General features: G+C 40.7%; 1 protein-coding gene across 4 annotated transcripts in view; it reads right to left on the bottom strand.

Annotated features, from left to right (window-relative positions):
* clocka (clock circadian regulator a) overlaps positions 1 to 20065 on the bottom strand; it is a 142654-nt gene that overhangs the window by 74002 nt on the left and 48587 nt on the right. For all 4 annotated transcript variants that reach the window (XM_043690694.2, XM_087988202.1, XM_043690703.2 and 1 more), the window contains one exon: positions 1754 to 1867. In XM_043690694.2, the coding sequence (XP_043546629.1) occupies positions 1754 to 1867 (114 nt within the window). The remainder of the gene's footprint in view (positions 1 to 1753; positions 1868 to 20065) is intronic.

The raw sequence follows: 20065 nt of genomic DNA on the forward strand, positions 1-20065 counted from the left end.
CTGTTCAACAACACAGCCCAGTACCCTACTGTTAACTGTGTAGATCCTGCCTTGTTTGACTTACCAAAATGCAACACCTCACACTTATTCAAACTACATCTGCTATTCCTTGGCCCATTAGCCCAATTGATCAAGATCACTTTGTAACCTTAGTTAACCTTCTTCAACATACGACGGAATTTAACAAGATATGGTATGCCCCATCCCAAGAAAGACATATTGTGGGCAGCCAACAAACTAAAAAGCATGTTCGGCACCATAACACCCTGTGGGTGAGCTGAACAGTGGAAAGGATCTAATTGGGCAACAGCTCCAGTAAGCTCACCAGCAACAAGAGCTCAGTAGTGGGGGATGCTGGGACTCTATACTATGAAAAAGGCCCAATGGATTCTGGAGTGAGGTAAATGGGGGTATTGAGAGGGAAAGGCTTGGTCATGTTAATTCGAATGGAGTGGGTTATTAGGGAGCAGCTGGAAAAGCACATAAAATGAGGGAGATCAGAGTGTCATCTTCAGTGGAAGTTCCCTGGTGCTCAAAGATCAACTCCTGCAAGACAGTACTCACCTTTTGCTGCCCAGACTTTTAAAAAAGAACAGACTGTCCTCTCTCATCTAACTGCCAATTCCAACCATATTACGGAGTGGCCAGTGTAATGTTCAGGTAAAGGGGCTCATGAATAAGCCAAATTGACCTCTAATTACTCATTTATAATATGATTTATGGACTGCTGACTTTGGCACTTGCCAACCTGGCACAATGTGGGAGTGAAAAATTATGGCTGGATTGATGGGTAGTGGGCTAGCCCAGCAGGAGCATGTAAAATCCAGACAATAATATGGGAGGGAGAGGAGTCACTGAGATCTGTGTGCTGCATTTTCTAAATGAGCGAGCCATCATTAGCTCCTTTCACATCCCCTTTCACCATCACTTGTGCTCTTCACCTACATGTCTCTTCTACAGAACTTCTTTTACCTTTGGTTTTCTACTATCATCTCCTGCTTCTATTATTGTCTCACTACCATCACTCACTTCCATTGCTATCCCCACCTTTGAACTACTTATCCAATCTCTGTACCATCCATCTCACCATATTCCCTGCGCTCAGTGGTGGCATATTCACCTTCCAATCAGTACTTTGTCTGGCTCCATTCCCCACTCCAGAAATTTAGGCACATACTGCTACTCAACAAGTCAGAAGAATCAAGTTGCTTTTCACATGTGGGAATGTATTCCATCAGTTTTAAAAATCACGCTCACCCTCTGATAACATTGAGTAAATGGCTAAAACAATCTGCTGAATTAATTTAGGAAGTGAACTAAACAGTTGAATGTTGTTACGATACTTCAGAATTGTGTTATTGGATTTAACTCCTGCACATAGTTCAACATTTAAAACCTTTTATCTAATTCCAACAACCTGAAATCTCATTGACAAATACAAAATGACAGTAAAATGAAAATCAACATTATTGATCATTTTGCACTTTGTCAATTAAATATCTTTTAAATTCAAGTAATCAGGAAGTTGTCCTAAGAACACACATGAACAATGAAACCTCCAGTGTCATATGCAACAGCACTGACAATAAAGTACATGACAAGTGAAAAAATTGACTAACAACATAAATCCAGATCAAGTCTCAAAAGTTATAAATCTCTATTTATTAGCGTTTTCAAAAACACAGAAGTAAAGATTGAAGTAAACATTGCATAGAAAATCAAATATACAAATTAATGTTAGAAAACAACTTACCGCTATTCAGTGACTTTAAATTCCCTATGAATTTTACATATTCATATACAGGAGGTTCTTCAGGGTCTACTGTTCCTCTTAGCATGTGGCAACAGAATTCTAACTGATTGTTTGCTAGAAAGACAAAGTGAAAATTCCAACATCAGTCTCTCAGAACACAAAAGGAAATTAGTGAAATTATCGACAGAAGTGAAAAATCTCGTAAAAGCAAACTGTCTGTCCTGCAGGGAAAGCTTCATTTTTAGAATGGAAACATCCTCCACTTAGTAAGAGTAACAAATTGTAATAAATACGGTAGTAACAATGTACACAACAGATTTTTCAAAAAAAAAGAATGTGTCTATTCTACAGGTGTGTGGAAGGTGTCTCGTTTTTAAGATTGAAGGTAATCCTACTCAGTTGGGAATAAAACAAGTTCTTCCTGTTACAAGAGTCTAAACACATCACGACTCTAAGTTAACTAATGTCTTCACAGAAATGTAATACTTTTGGGCAGGATGGAATATCTGGTTGCAAACTAGACATAATTAAAATGTAATTCTTCAGTATCGGGCTTCATGAAACATGAGAAATGGATATTAGCATTTTATGATAGTAAGTTAGCCAGCTCGTTGAGCTGGAAGGTTTGTTTTCAGACGTTTTGTCACATGACTAGGTAGCATCACTAATGAGAGTCTCCAGTGAGGCACTGGTGGTATGTCCCACCTCTCTATTTATAGGTCTTGGTTTCTTAAGATAGGTGATGTCATTTCTGAGTCTTTTTTTCAAAGGAAAGTAGAAGGGATCCAAGGCGATGCGTTTATTGATGGAATTCTGGTTAGAATGCCATGCCTGTAAGAATTCTCGTGCATGTCTTTGTTTCACCTTACATTACCTTACATTAAAGACATATTAGAAATGACTTCCAGACTACTCAGAGCTCTTGGCACCATGGTAGCTCAGAAACCTACTAACACACTTAAACAGCGACTGATGAACCTAAGGGATCCATTAGATACTATCAGCAAAACTAATGTCATTTACAAAATACCAAGCAAGAACTGTTTAAAAAAACACAAGCAGGAAACGTGCCACCAGGATACATAAACACCAAAAGACACTACCCACTATCATTACTTTCTATACATACAGACAAAGAAGGACACCACTTTGACTGGGACAACATACACATCCTAAAACATGTGAAACAAAAACACACGTGACTTCTGAGAGGCATGGCATTTTAACCAGAACTCCATCAATAAACACATCGACTTAGATCCCATCTACCTTCCATTGAAAAAAACCCGGAAATTACATGACCCACCTTAAGGAACCAAGACCTATAAATAGAGAGGTGGGACATACCACAAGTGCTTCACCAGAGACTCTCACTGATGATGGTACCTCGTCATGGTGACGAAACATTTGAAAAAAACCTTCCAGCTCAGCCAGCTAACTTACATACTTATCATCAACCTGAGCTACAAATCTTCCCAAAAATTGGTAATTTTATGATAATTTTACAGATGCTATTTAAATTAAACTGCTCAAGGTTGAAATAGGACTTTGACCTGTAAATGCCAACTGCCTCTTAATATGTGCAAAGTATGGTAGATCACTTATTATTTTACTAGCATAGGTGGTGAATGGCCTACAAGTGTGAATGCTGCATGTAAAATAAGCAACAAACTAGTTGTGCCTTTGGGTTTAGTGATCATAATTCTATTAGTTTCAAAATGGTTATGGAAAAAGATAAGCCTTCCAGAAAAGTTAACATTTTTTAATTAGAGTAAGGCAAATCTTAATGGTATGAGACAAGAACTTTCAAAAATTGACTGGAGTAGACTGTTGGCAAGTAAAAAGATGACTGACAAGTGGGAAGCTTTCAAGAGTGTGATAACAAGAGTTCAGAGGCATTATGTTCCTGTTGGAGTGCAGGGTACAACTGATAAGATTAAGCAACAATGGATGAATAAAGATATTGTGGTTCTAGTCAAGAAAAAAAGAGAATCTTATTTTAGATGTGGACTACTTAGTTCAACTGAATCAATATAAAGAGTGCAGGGGCATTCTTAAGGAAGGCAAAGAGAGGATATGAGCTTGCATTGGCAAATAAGGTTAAGGATAATCCAAAAAGATTCTATAAATACACTAAGAGCAAGAAACTAGACAGAGATAGGGCCTCTTAAAGATCAAGGACGTCATCTTTCTGTTGAACCCCAAGAGATGGGAGAGATACTAAGTGAATATTTCACATCAGTTTTTAGTGTGGAGAAGGAAATGGAGTCCAGAGAATGCAGAGAAACAAATTTTGATGTTTTAGAAACCGTTAACATTATAGAAAAGGAAATTTGAGAGGGATTAGAGAGTACAAAGGTGGATAAAACTCTGGGATGTGATTTAATATCTCACAGAATATTGTGGAAAGTAAAGGAGGAAATTCCAAGACCTCTTGCAGAAATATTTGCATCATCTATAACTACGCATGAGGTGCCTGATGTCTGCAGGGTGGTTAATATTGTGTTTTTGTTAAGAAAGATTGTAAGGAGAAAACAGGGAACTAAGACCTGTGAGTTTGACATCGGTTGTGGGTAAATTGTTGGAGATAATTATCAATGATAGGATTTATGAACATTTGGAGAGGCAAAACTTGATTAAGGACTGTCAGCATGATTTTGAAGGAGGAAATCATGTCTCACAAACTTGAGTTTTTTGAGCAAGTTACCAAAAAGATTGATGAGGGCAGAGCAGTTGACGTTGTTTACTTGGCCTTCCACAAGGCTCCACATGGTAGACTAATCAGTAAAGTTACATCACAGGGATTCCAGTCAACATTTGTATCCAATTGGGTACATAATTGGCTTAATGGCAGGAGACAGCGTGTGGTGGAGGGCTACTTCTTAGACTGGAGGCCTGTCACAAGAGGTGTTCATCAGGGATCGGTTCTGGGTCCTCTTTTGTTTATCAGTTATGTCAATTATTTGGATGAAAATATAAAAGGCATGGTTAGTCAGCTTGTAAGCGACACCAAAAGTGGTGGCATAGTAGACAGTGAAGAAGGTTTTCCAGGATTACAAAAGGAACTTGATCAGATGGGTCAATAGGCTGAAAAATGGCAAAATAGAGTTCAATCTGGATAAATGCGAGGTGCTGTATTTGGTACAACAAACAAGGGTAGGTTTATACAAATAATAGTTGGGCCTTGGGTGGTATTGTAAAACAGAGGAATCTAAGGGTGCAGGTACATAATTCTTTGAAGTTTGCATCACATACTGGCAGGGTGGTTAATAAGATGTTTGGCACACTTATCTTCATTGCTCAGTTTTAAGTATCGGAGTTGGGAAGTCATGTTGAGGTTGTACCGGACATTGGTGAGCTCTCTTAAGTATTGTGTCCAGTTCTGGTCTCTCAGTTTTAGAAAGGATATTATTAAGCTGGAGAGGGTTTTGAGTTATAAAGGCAGGCTGGATAGGCTAGGACGTTTTTCACTGAAGTGCAGGAAGTTGACAGGCGACATTATAGAAGTTTATAAAATAATGGAGACTATAGATAGAGTTAATGGCAGTCGTTTCCCCAGGATGGGGGATTTCAAGACTGGGGGCATATTTTTAAGGTGAAACAGAGATTTAGAAAGGTGGTGGTGGAAGGAGGAAGTGGTAGATGTGGGTGCAATCGCAACGTTTGAAAGACATTTGGATAAGTACATGAATAGGAATGTTTTGGAGGGACATGGGCCAGGAGTAGACAGGTGGGACTAGTTTAGCTTAGGATTATGTTCGGCATGGACTGGTTGGACTGAAAGGTCTGTTTCCGTGCTGTATGACTTTGTGACTGTAAGTGTGATTACTTGAGAAATTATTTGTTTAAGGAATAACTAAAATGAAATAATTAAACAAATTTATTCTCAAGGTAAAATTTCAAGCAATTAATCAAGGATGATTATCAGGAATTCATTGTAATCTGAACCAAAAAGACGAAGCAACAAATTTACTTTCCATGCCAGGATTTTAATATCAAAATAATCCAAAACTGTGGATATAACAAACTACAATAAAAATTGGATATAAAATCCACACAAGCACCAAAGGAAATCTAATGAGTTCAGTCTACCAAATTCATTTCATAATTTTCAATGCTTGCTGGATGACTATTAACAAAAAATTAAACAACCCATGAATGCCACAGAGCTTCATTTCAAATCAAGCTATGAAAGCACTATCATTTTCATTCATAAGACCATAAGGTATAGGAGCAGAAATTAGGCCACTAAGACCATTGAGTCTGCTTCGCCATTAAATCATGGCTGGTAAGTTTCTCAACACCATTCTCCCGCTTTCTCCCCGTAACCCTTGATCCCCTTTTCAACCAAGAACCTATCTATCTCAGTCTTAAATATACTCAATGACCTGACTTCCACAGCCATCTGTGGCAATGAATTCCATTGATTCACCACTCTCTGGCTAAAGAACTTTCTCCTTATCTCCGTTCTAAAAGGTTTTCCCTTTAGTCTAAGGCTGTGCCCTCAGGTTCAAGTCTCTCCTAATAATGGAAACATTTTCCCAACATCCACACTATCCAGGCCATTCAGTATTCTGTAAGTTTGAATTAGTTTCCTCCCTCAGCCTTCTAAATTCCATCGAGTATAGACCCAGAGTCGTCAAACGTTCCTCACATGTTAAGCTTTCATTCCTGGGACCATTCTCGTGAACCTCTGCTGAACACAATCCAGGGCCAGTACATCCTTCCTGAGATGTGGGGCCCAAAACTGCACACAATACTCCAAATGTGGTCTGACCAGAATCTTATAGAGTCTCAGAAGTATATCTCTGCTTGTATATTCAAGTTCTCTCAAAATAAATTTGCCTTCATTACATTTGCCTTCCTAACTACTGACTCAACCTACAAGTTTACTTTGAGAGAATCCTAGACTAGAACTCCCAAGTCTCTTTGCACTTCAGATTTCTGAGTTTTCTCCCCATTTAGAAAATAGTCCATGGTTCTATTCTTCCTACCAAAGTGCATGACCTCACACTTTCCCACACTGCAGATTCCAAAATGTGCAGTATCAGTGATTTTCATGCTGTTATTACAGGACATCAACTACTCTAAAGCCTTTTGCGTTAATGATCCAAGAAACAAAGTCGAGAGATAAGCCATTCAATAAGCCAACTAGAAAATGAATGTAAAATTTATTCCTCTAGTTTGTCTGACCCTCGTATGAAAATATATACAAGTTTGACAATGGTGAGGTAGGAATCTAATCATGGATCCTAGAAGTTATACAAAGCAGTAACACCTTCAGAGTGTTCTTCAGAAAAATCATGATTGTTTGGAAACCAAGATCATTAAAATCACTACCCTCATTTTTAAATTCTCTTCCCAAATCATTTAGAGAAAACACACCATTCTTGTCATAATATAGCCTGAGATATTTCTGCATTGCATTGTTTATTAGGTTTGAACTAAACATCTGTTGCAAGAAGTTACTTCTAGGGTTTATGTAAAAAGCGTCTTGTCAAACTGAAACTAAAATATTCTACACTTCTGTTTACTAATAAAGCAACTCAAAGAAAAAAAAATTCAGCTGGTTTTGCAATACCAGCAAGTGGGAAGTGAGCTTGATAAAATTCCATGGACTTTAATTTTCGAAGTTCAGTGAACCAGAAAACTTCAGATTCAACCAGTCATTGCTGTAGGCTGAATGCAATAATATACAAGTTTCAGAGTTTTAATAAAGCTCTATAAGAAGAAATTGTTTAGAATTAATTCTCTAAGATATCTAGCAGAAAGCATTCTTACAATATTCAATATTTCAGAGAACAAATTCCAACTCCCTTGACTTTTTTGTTTAAGGGAACGTCACCCCAAGTAATGTAAGCTATTCAAAATGTTAAGGACTGAAACATAAGCTTAATGTAATGGATATACTTGATGATTCTTAGCGTATAAAGGATTTAGTTGAAAAATAGAAGCAGTTAGGAATTAAGTTAAAAATCACACAACACAGGTTATAGTCCAACAGGTTTAATTGGGAGCACACTAGCTTTCGGAGCGACACTCCATCAGGTAATCCTAACACAGAATCGATAGCAAAAATTTACAGTGTGATGTAACTGAAATTATACACTGAAAAATTGATTGTCTGTTAAGCCATCTGTTAGAACACAGTGATAGTTTCACTTCTTTCATGTGTAAATCACAAAACCTTTTTTTTTAAAAAGAGTTGCACTCTCAGGTTAGCTGTTAACAATGGTGACAGCTAGACAATATGTTGAAGGTGTTGGCCCCCTGTGTTCTCTGTCTATGCCATGATGTTTAGATTGATTCTAATCTAAAAAGTGAGATAATGGAGTTTTACATAAAGTCATGCAACTTTTGAGCTCAGAGTTCTACATGAATGCATGCAGTTTTTGAGCAAAGTACAATGTAACCCTGCAAGTACAAATTCACCCCACAAAATATATGTGTGCATGTGGGTCTGTGTGTGTCTGTCTGTCTGGGTTGGGGGTTGTGAGTGTGAGAAAGTGTATGTGTGTGTGTATGTAGTGAGTGTAGAGTGTCTTAAGTCTGAGAGGGGGTGCATGTGTGAGTGTGTGGGTGTCTGTGTGCGCATCTGTGTGTATGTGTGTCTGTGTGTATAGGAGTGCCTGTGTGTGTGTGTGTGTGTGTGTGTGTGTGTGTGTATAGGAGTATCTGTTTGTGTGTGTATTGTGCAATAGTGGTCACCTGTAATGTGACATGAACCCAAGGTCCCGCTTGAGGCCCTCCCTATGGGTACCAAACTTAGCTATCAGCCTCTGCTCGGCCACTTTTCTCTGCTGCCTGTCCTGAAGTCCACCTTGGAGGATGGTCACCCAAAGATCCGAGACTGAATGTCCTGGACCGCTGAAGTGTTCCCCAACTGGGAGGGAACCCTCCTGTCTATTGATTGTTGTGCGGTGCCCATTCATCCATTGTCGTAGCCTTTGCTTGGTTTCCCCAATGTACCATGCCTCCGGGCATCCTTGCCTGCAACGTACAAGATAGACAATGTTGGCTGAGTCACATGAGTACCTGCCATGTACAAGGTGGCAGGTGTCCCCACACATAATAGTGGTATCCGTGTCCACACTCTGACACGTCTTGCAGCGTCTACCGTGACAGAGTTGTATGGAGTTGTCCTGAGAGCCAGGCAGCTTGCTACGAACAACGATCTTTTTGAGGTTTGGCGGTTGTTTAAAGGCAAGTAGTAGAGGTGTGGGGAAGGTCTTGGTGAGGTGCTCATCCTCATTGATAATGTATTGCAGGTCACAAAGAACATGGCGTAGTTTTTCAGCTCCTAGGAAATACTGAACAACGAAGGGTACCCTGTCAGTTACAACATGTGTCTGTCTCCTGAGGTGGTCATTACTGTTCCTTGCTGTGGCACGTTGGAACTGGCAGTCAATGAGTTGAGCATCGTACCCCGTTCTTGTGAGGGCATCCTTGAGTACTTCCAGGTGTCCGTCACGTTCCTCCTCATCTGAGCAGATCTGGTGTATGCGTAGGGCTTGTCCATAGGGGATGGCTGTTTTAATATGTTTTGGGTGGAAGCTGGAGAAGTGTAGCATTGTGAGGTTGTCTGTGGGTTTGCGGTAGAGTGTGGTGCTGAGGTGTTCATCCTTGATGGAGATGCATGTGTCCACACACACACACACATGATCCGAGGCAAACTTGCAACTTTGCACAACTAAGTCAGATAAAATTAACTAGGTGCAAGATATTACATATTAAAAGACAAACAGGTGATACAAACAAACAGAAACAAAAATTGCTACAGAAACCCAGCAGATCTGGCTGTATCTATGGACAGAAACTTACTTAACCTTTCAAATCCTTCATCAGAACTATAATAGCTAGAAAAAGCTAATATTTATGCTGAAGATGGAGACTGGTGAGTGAAAGGAATGTGCAGATAGGTGGAGACAGAGCCCAGAGTGGAAGCAAAAAAGGAGAGGCAGACAAAGGGATTGTTGATAGTAAGCCAGGCAAGAGGAGAAGTTAGATAGGTGATAATGAGAATATGAGAAGTTGAACATGGGTTGGGTATGCTGAAAGCAACCCATTTCATGACAGGACCTGGGGTTGTGGAGGTAGGTAACAGACAAAGAAGGAAGCATTAATGGCGACAAGGCAGGAGAGAGAAGGGGAATGTGTGTGAGATTGTGGCATCTCAGTGCAGGTTGCAAAAATGATGGCTTATGATTTTTGGAATGCGGAGGCAGATGGGCTGGAAAATGAGGTCCAGGAGGACACTACTGTTGTTGTGGGAGGGGAGGAAAGGAGTGAGGGCAGAAATTCACCAAATAGGTTGTACATGACTGAGAGGCATGTCAATTGGCAGTGGGAAGAAATTTAAATTAATTTTTTGTCTCTGTATTCACAAAGGAAAGGGATTATGTTGATATAGCAATCCAAGAGGAACAATATGAAATATTAGACAAAATAATTACAATGAGAGAGCAAGTGTTAAAAGAGTTGAAATCCTCTGAAGGAAATGAGTCACCAGGGCTGGATGGATTGCTCCTTAGAATGAAGAACGTGTTCAGGGAGTAAATAGCAGATGTTCTGAGGATTACTTTCCAACATGTACATGCACAGGTGAAGAACTAAGGACTAAGGAATACAAATGTGGTCCTGTTGTTTAGCAAGGGTACAAAGGAAATTCCAAACAATTATAGGCCAGGGTAGTCTTTTTTTCTGTGGTGTGCAAATTGTTAGAATCAATTCTGAAAGATCAGATAAACTGTCAATTAAAAATGCATGGACTAGTCAGAAAGGCTTTGTTAAGGGAAGGTCATGCTTTATAATTTTGATTAAAGTCTTTGATGAAGTGACAAGGAGGATCGATAAGAGTAGTGCAGTGGACGTCGTCTACATGAATTTTAGTAAGACATTTGACAAGATCCCACATGACAGACTGGTCAAAAAAGTAAGTGCCCATGGGAATACAGGGTAATGTGTCAAATAGAATGGAAAGTTAGACAATAACAGGAAACAAGGGTAATGGTCGATGGCTGCTCTTTACATGGTGTGCAGAGGCCTTGGTGTTGGGATCACTATTTGTTTTACCAATTAACAAGTTGGATTTGAACATGGGGGAAATTGGGAAATTTGCAGATGACACAAAAATTGGTTGTGTAGAGAATAGCCACAAGCTTTGAAATTATACAGATGGGTCGGTGAAGTGGGCAACAAGGCGACAGATGGAATTCAACTCTCATAAGTCTGAGATAATGCATTTAGGGGGGGTCAAACCGCAAGAGGGAATATGCAATAAGCAGGAATATATTGAGAAGGGTAATTGAAAAGAGAGATCTTGGTGTGCAAGTGATAAGAAGGCATATAGAATGCTGTCCTTCATTGACAGAAGTATAGAATACAAAATAGGGATATAATGATGATGAAACCGCATAAAACACTGATGAAGCTACAACTGGAGTACTGTGTATAGTTCTGGTGAACTGAAAATGTGTTGCTGGAAAAGCGCAGCAGGTCAGGCAGCATCCAAGGAGCAGGAGAATCGACGTTTCGGGCATGAGCCCTTCTGGTGACCACATTACAGGAAGGATGTAATTGCTCTGGAAAGAGTGCACAGAAAATGTACTGGAAGATGGCCAGGGTTGGAGAATTGTACTTTTGAGGAGAGATTGGAGAGTTTGGGATTGTTTTGCTCATGGCAGAGAAGGCTGACGGGTGACTTGATTGAGGTATACAAAATTGTGGGGGTTAGAGACAGAATAGACACAAGGAACCTGTTTACTGTGGCAGAGAGTTCAAAAACCAGGAGTCATAGATTCAAGCTGAGTGGCAGAAAGATTAGAGGGGATGTGAGGAAAAACCTTTTTCTGCAAAGGATGGCGGGTGTCTGGAATTCACTTCAGAGTTGGTGATGGAGGCAGAGACTGCAAAATGCTTGGATCTGCACCTTAAGCGTTGTAAGCTGCAGGGCTGTAGTCCGGGTTCAGGAAGATGGGATTAGAAAGGTCATCCAGTGTCTCTGGCTGCATGGGCAAGATGAGCCAAATGGCCTCCATCTGTGGTGCATCATTTTTATGATTCCAATACGAAACTATGTAAAGGTGGAAAGCATTTACTTTGGGAGTTGGAAAGCCAGCGGGAGCTGCAAGAGAGCAGCTCGGAGTATAAGGCTATAAATCAGGGCCGAGGTTGAAGGCCTACATCGCTTATTGGCAAATCATGCTTTACCAATTTATTGGAATTCTTTGAGGGAGTGAAATACACTGATTAAGAGGGAGCTTGTAGACACACTGTACGTGGATTTGCATACAGCATTTATGCCACATAAAAGCTTATTGTGGAAAATAAAACCTCATGCCATAAGGGGTAGGATAATAACATGGACAGAAGATTGACTGGCTAGCAGAAAATGGAGAGTATGCATGAGTGAGTCTTTGCCTGATGGTAGAACGCAACAAGGAGTCCCGCAAAGGTCTGTGCTGGGGTCTCAACTTTTTTACAATTTATATCAATGATGCAGATAAGGAAAGAAAAGACATGGTCACAAAATTTGCAGACGATAAGATAAGAAAGTGTGTTATGAAGAAGACATAAGAAAGTTTGCAGATGCACATAGATAGATTGAATGAGTGAGCAAAGATTGAGCAGATGGTGTGTAATGTATGAAATGTTTAGTTGTTACTTTGGCAGAAAGAATGATAAAGCAGAATATTAGTTAATGGAGAAAGAATAATGACATTTGAAGAGCAGCAGATAAATCACAAATGGTTATCATGCAGGTACAGCACGAAATCAAGACAACTAAAGTTGCTCTTGATTTATTACAAGAAAAGTTGAACATAAAAATAAGGATGTTATGCTTCAGTTATACAAGATATGGTGACTTGAATGCTGGGTGCAGTTGTGGTGCCCTTATTTAAGGGCGGATGTAAATGCATTTGAGGTAGTTCAAAGGAAACTAGATTGACACCTCGAATAAGTAGCTTGTCTTTTCAAGAGATAGGATAGGCTAGGTTTTTTCCATTGGAATTTCAAAGAATTACGGGTAACTTGGCTCATGTTTATACAGTCCTCAATGATCTTAAATGATGGACATGAAAAGCCATTTAGAAACACTGGTTTAGAGGTCAGGTTTAGCACAGACACAAGAAGAGCTTCTTCTCTCAAAGGCATGTGTAACTTTGGAACTCTGTACCTCAGAAGGCAGTGGAGATGGAATTACTGAGTATTTTTAAGACGGAAGTAAGAAAATTGTTGGTCGGAAAAGGGAAATGTAATTTGAAACACAAACAAATCAGCCATGATTTAATCAAGTTAATCAAGGTCAAATAGCCTTTTTCCAAAGGATTTTTACAAATACATTAAGGACAAAAGGGTAACTAGGGAGAGAATAGGGCCCCTCAAAGATCAGCAAGGCAGCCTTTGTGTGGAGCCACAGAAAATGGGGGAGATACTAAATGAATATTTTGCATCAGTATTTACTGTGTAAAAGGATATGGAAGATATGGACCATAGGGAAATAGATGGTGACATCTTGCAAAATGTCTATATTACAGAGGAGGAAGTGCTGGATGTCTTGAAACAGTTAAAGGTGGATAAATCCCCAGGACCTGATCAGGTGTAACCTAGAAGCTAGAGAAGTGATTGCTAGGCCTCTTGCTGAGATATTTGTATCATCGATTGTCACAGGTGAGGTGCCGGAAGACTGGAGGTTGGCTAACGTGGTGCCACTGTTTAAGGGTGGTAAGGACAAGCCAGGAACCTATAGACCAGTGAGCCTGACATCGGTGGTGGGCAAGTTGTTGAAGGGAATCCTGAGGGACAGGATGTATACGTATTTGGAAAGGCAAGGACTGATTAGGGGAGAAAGTGAGGTCTGCAGATGCTGGAGATCAGAGCTGAAAATGTGTTGCTGGAAAAGCGCAGGTCAGGCAGCATCCAGGGAACAGGAGAATCGACGTTTCGGGCATAAGCCCTTCTTCAGGAATGAGAAAAGTTTGTCCAGCAGGCTAAGATAAAAGGTAGGGAGGAGGGACTTGGGGGAGGGGCGTCGGAAATGTGATAGGTGGAAAGAGGTCAAGGTGAGGGTGATAGGTCAGACTGGGATGGGGGCGGAGAGGTCAGGAAGAAGATTGCAGGTTAGGAAGGCGGTGCTGAATTCGATGGATTTGACTGAGACAAGGTGAGGGGAGGGGGAAATGAGGAAACTGGTGAAATCAGAGTTCATCCCTTGTGGTTGGAGGGTTCCTAGGCGGAAGATGAGGAGCTCTTCCTCCAGCCGTCGTTTTGTTGTGGTCTGGCGATGGAGGAGTCCAAAGACCTGCATATCCTTGGTGGAGTGGGAGGGGGAGTTGAAGCGTTGAGCCACAGGGTGGTTGGTCCGGGTGTCCCAGAGGTGTTCTCTGAAACGCTCCGCAAGTAGCCGGCCTGTCTCCCCAATATAGAGGAGGCCACATCGGGTGCAGAGGATGCAATAGATGATGTGTGTGGAGGTGCAGGTGAATCTGTGGCGGATATGGAAGTTTCCTTTGGGGCCTTGGAGGGAGGTGAGGGGGGAGGTGTGGGCGCAAGTCTTGCACCTCCTGCGGTTGCAGGGGAAGGTGCCGGGAGTGGAGGTTGGGTTGGTGGGGGGGTGTGGATCTGACGAGGGAGTCACGGAGGGAGTGGTCTTTACGGAATGCTGATAGGGGAGGGGAGGGAAATATATCCTTGGTGGTGGGGTCCGTTTGGAGGTGGCGGAAATGACGGCGGATGATGTGCTGTACATGGAGATTGGTGGGGTGGTAGGTGAGGACCAGTGGGGTTCTGTCCTGGTGGCGGTTGGAGGAGCGGGAAGTGGAAGAGATGCGGTGGAGGGCATCGTCGACCACGTCGGGGGGGAAATTGCGGTCCTTGAAGAAGGAGGCCATCTGGGTTGTACGTTTTTGGAACTGGTCCTCCTGGGAGCAGATGCGGCGGAGTCGAAGGAATTGGGAGAATGGGATGGCGTTTTTACAGGGGGCAGGGTGGGAGGAGGTGTAGTCCAGGTAGCTGTGGGAGTCGGTCGGTTTGTAGTAGATGTCCGTGTTGATTCGGTCGCCTGAGATAGAAATAGAATAGTCAACATGGCTTTGTGTGTGGAAAATCGTGTCTCACAAACTTGATTGTTACTCCTTCAAAAAAATCAGAGGATTGATGAGGGCAGAGTGGTAGATGTGATCTATATGGACTTCAGTAAGGCACTCGACAAGGTTCCCCATGGGAGTCTGGTTAGCAAGGTTAGATCTCATGGAATAAAGGGAGAACTAGCCATTTGGATACAGAACTGGCTCAAAGGTAGAAGACAGAGGGTGGTGGTGGAGGGTTGTTTTTCAGGATGAAGTGCCACAAGGATCGGTGCTGGGTCCACTGCTTTTTTCATTTATATAAATGATTTGGATGTGAGCATAAGAGGTATAGTTAGTAAGTTTGCAGATGACACCAAAATTAGAGATGTAGTGGACAGCGACTAAGGTTACCTCAGATTACAACAGGATCTTGACCAGATGGGCCAATGGGCTGAGAAGTGGCAGATGGAGTTTAATTCAGATAAATGTGAGGGGCTGCATTTTGGGAAAGCAAATCTTAGCAGGACTTATACACTTAATGGTAAGGTCCGAGGGAGTGTTGCTGAACAAAGAGACCTTGGAGTGCAGGTTCATAACTCCTTGAAAGTGGAGTCGCAGATAGATAGGATAGTGAAGAAGGCTTGGTACGCTTTCTTTTATTGGTCAGAGTATTGAGTACAGGAGTTGGGAGGTCATGTTGTTGCTCAAAAAGAAATTTGTTAGGCTACGGTTGGAATATCGCATGCAATTCTGGTGTCCTTCCTATCAGAAGGACGTTGTGAAACTTGAAAGGGTTCAGAAAAGATTTACAAGCATGTTGCCAGGGTTGGAGGATTTGAGCTATGGGGAGAGGCTAAACAGGCTGGGACTGTTTTCCCTGGAGGGTCAGAGGTTGAGGGGTGAGCTTATAGAGGTTTACAAAATCACAAGGGGCATGGTTAGGATACACAGACAAAGTCTTTTTCCCGGGGTCGGGGAGTGCAGATAGAGGGCATAGTTTTAGGGTGAGAGGGCAAAGATATAAAAGAGACCTAAGGGGAACTTTTTCACACAGAGGGTGGTACGTGTATGGAATGAGTTGTCAGAGGAAGTGGTGGAGGCGGATACAATTGCAACATTTAAAAGGCATTTGGATGGGTATATGAATAAGAAGGGTTTGGAGGGATATGGGCCGGGTGCTGTCAGGTGGGACTAGATTGGGTTGGGATATCTGCTCGGCATGGACGGGATGGACCAAAGGGTCTGTTTCCATGCTATATATCTCTATGACTCTATTCTGCCCCTATTGCCTATGCTCGTATAGAGGCAAAAGTGAGCCATTCTGCCTGACAACTTTCTCAGCTATTCAACATGATTATGGCTTATCTAGTTCAGCCATACAGAAGACGGTGCTGGAGGATAGTGATTAGTTTGGCTTCACTGGAGTGAAGAAGGCCTTAGGCCAAAAGGGTGATGGATGAAGGTATACAGGATTTGGATGACCATGATGAAAGGACACAGTTAACACCAAGAAAATGGAACCTGTTAAAAAAAAGCGGGCAGGGCGTAACCAGAAGAATTATAAATTCCATGGGGCAAGACATGCTTTGCTAGAAAGACCTACCAGTATAATCCTATTTGTCTGTATGGCAAATTGATAGACGTGGGCATTAATGATATTTTCTAATCAACCTGTTCAGAGATATTACTGTACACCTCTGGAACAGCTGGGACTTGAGCCTAAGCCTCCTGATTCAGAGGTAGGGACACTCTCCCTGCACCTCAAAAACCAAACATGGGATTTCTAGAGTTCGGGTCAAAGCAGCTGAAGGTCATAGAGGGTTGATATTCAGAGAAGATGAGGTCAGTGCTGAACTTGCAAACAATGGATAATGTTTGGTGTTCAGTTCATTGTGCAAGGCGAAGAGGTAGACAGATGACATCAAATATTTCAAAGTAGTAAATGGTTCAGTGTGGTTTTTTTGAAACCATTTTTCCAATTAAAAACAAATCAATTTACTCAAAGTTGGAGGACTAGACACTTAGTGAAAAAGCTATTTTTGCCATTTTAAGCTGATATATTAAAACTATACCAAGTAAACACTCTTAAATACATAAAGTTTTTTTAAATTAAAAAGGGAGAAATATCAATGACTTTTTATAACATTGATCATGCTGCTCCATGCATCATGGAACTGCACCTCACCGTCACCTAAATATTGCAATTTGTGCCCTGTTTTCCAATTATGCCAACAAGGAAATTCTATCCCATTTGAAAGAAATGTTTAAACCAATGCTACATCTAAATTCTCAGATAGACATAAAATTGCCCTCATCATAAATTGAAGAGCAATGGAAGAATCAAATGGTCTAACTATGGCACCCATTTTCTACCTCTCAGATTCCTAGCTAACATTATTCCACAACTTATATGAAGGGACATTTCCAGGTGACCTATGGAACTATATGCAATCTTTCAGGACTGGGGTAGAGTTGGGAACTGCGACAAACTGTCAAAGAGTCCACTAAATAATTATAAGTTATTAATAAGTTAAAGATTGGCAAGATGCTATTTAGTAAATCTATAATTTAGTTACTAGCAATTAAATTCGCACATAGTGATACACTCAAATAGACATCATTCTTGTATTACATCAATTAATAAGTATACTGAGAAACAATGTTTTTTTTTGCCTAAGGTAGTTGTTACAATCCATTCACTTAATTATTCTTCCTATTTGACAGATTGGGCTGGATCAGGCAGCTGGAGCACAGATCTAGAAATCCCACACAAAGTTTCCAACGGTGTGAAAAAGGTTGGAAATGTATACATTACTGTTCAGACTTTGTTAGTACCATTCTGGAAGTAGGCATTTCAGTATCTCTGCAATTTTTATGCAGGCAGCCAGAGTTTGGAAGTCTTTCTGAATCATATACGATGTATGGTAGTGTGAACTTGGATCAGAGATGTTAAGAATATAAAAATGAGAAAAAATAATGTTGCCCCTTTTACAGTTAATCACAAAATGGGGTGGTATGAGTTATATCTCAATTTCTAAAAAAAGTGAGTGGTAATATTCTTGTTGCGAGATTGTTAATTCTGATAAGTGACACATTGTCAGGTGAAAAAACTGCATACTACAATGAAAAATTCTCCAGATTTGCAAAATTAGATCACTATTGAATAAAGTATTATCCTACAATTTATTCTATTGAAAGAATAGTTATTGATCTCACATTGCACTGCTATTTCAAACTTTCTTTACATGGCTTTCATGCATTTTTCAAGGATATCACACAGACTTATTTTAGGTTACATCAAAGCTTTCTTCAAAAGCACTAATGGATTCTGTACCACAGGGTGTCTTTTTTAAACCAAAGCAAAGCTGTGTACACACCTATTCAATAGCTCAGCTGTGTTCTAAACCACAATTAGATCAGCACTGTAGGGTTTGCCTGACAGCTGTCAGCTTTATGAGCTCTAAAGTGCGGTGCTGGAAAAGCATAGCAGGTCAGGCAGCATCCAAGAACGAGGACAGTCCACGTTTCAGCCAAAAGCCCTTCATCCTGAAACGTCGAACCCCCTGCTCCTCGGATGCTGCCTGACCTGCTGTGCTTTTCCAGCACCACACTCTCGACTCTAATCTCCTGCATCTGCAGTCTTCACTTTTGCTTAGCTTTATAAGCTCCTCCAAAGCTTGCAAATATTCTAACAGACATGTAAATTCTCTATATACAGGGAGTGGATAAAGGGGGAAAGGGGATGGACAGGACGGAAAAGCTTGAAGGAGGTTGAAGAAAGAACTTACGCCAGGTTATAGTGCAACAGGTTTATTTTGAAGCACTGCTTCTTCATCAGGTGGTCTTCAACATAAACCTGTTAAGACTATAAGCTGGTATTGTGCGATTTTTAACTTTGTCCACACCAATCCAACACTGGTTCCTCCAAATCACTGATCTGCAGAGCAGCCAGGAACACCCACATTTCATGAATGAATAAAAATATTTTAAAAACGAACTGTTGTCTCAGCAAATGGAAGTGGACTTTTTTTTATCTGGCTGACTACATCTCCCAGAGGCAAGCCCAACTCAAACAGGAAACATGAAAACAAGTGGCATGGTCACAAAAGCCTTTTAAATGTTATATTTGTACCCACCTCCACTACTCCCTCTTGCATACATACATGCCTAAGCTGAATAAATGAAGGAAATAATAGCTTCAGATCCACAGCTTATGTCTTATTTAATCAAATGCAAAACTTGCAAATATAAATTACGTAAATGCTTTGTTGAGTAAGACCTATGGCTTCTTGTACATAATGTTTTTAATGGAACGGTTAAACACAGGGTTGCACATCATGTTAAATTTTGGGTTGAGGGTTAAGTGAGATGGGAATATCATTCTTCAAAGTCACTCCATTCCAAAGCTTCCTTGAACATTATTATTTCAAAAGCAGGACACCAAATTATCAGCACTCTTAAAGCAACAAATAATCCAAACATTTACTTGAAATAAAAGTTAATAATGGTCACCCATCATTGTTCTTTAAGATAAGGAGTACAAAACAACAATTCTTTCATCCCATTTGTTGCAAGGACACAGCGCATGTGACTCCAGACCCACAGCAATATGGCTGACTCTTAACTGCCGTCTGGGCAATTAGCAATGGGCAATAAATGCTGGTCTAGCCAGTGACACCCACATCCCATGAGTGAATTAAAGAAAACACACTAAGTATTATAGACAAGCACTTACTCATTACAAATTTTCTCATAATATGAATGAGGGTCTTCCATACACAGCCACTCATGAAGCAGGTTTTGTATTCTTCTGCTTTAAGCTAAGTCTACATACACAACTCACCAATAGATTAAAAAATTCTGCACTCAAAAGAACATTACTGCACAGTATACAAACCCGGTCAAACAGGATTAAGAGCACTTTGCAACAAGTGGTTAAGAACCAGCAAACCAAAGTAAATCAACAACAGAGAATTGAAAAATGGGTACAAGACATGAACTTGGAAGAATGTGCTTTGGAGAAATACAGAATGCGTCCTCATTCAGATCAGGTCTTCTGCACAGGAGACAGCCAAATGCACAGAAGGTACCATTTAAAAGAATTTCCAAAACAAATTACAACAAAACCTACTGATTAGTTGGAGACATCTCTTGTGATAGTTCTTGGCCACTAGCAAAGGTAAATTAACATTTGCAGAATGTGTGCCAGGAAAATTATATTCTTGCCCTTCATGTATTCAAATGT

The sequence above is a fragment of the Chiloscyllium plagiosum genome, unplaced genomic scaffold, assembly GCF_037043375.1.
Source record: "Chiloscyllium plagiosum isolate Xiang-an unplaced genomic scaffold, Cpla_swu_hap1 HiC_scaffold_1, whole genome shotgun sequence".
NCBI lineage: Eukaryota > Metazoa > Chordata > Chondrichthyes > Orectolobiformes > Hemiscylliidae > Chiloscyllium > Chiloscyllium plagiosum.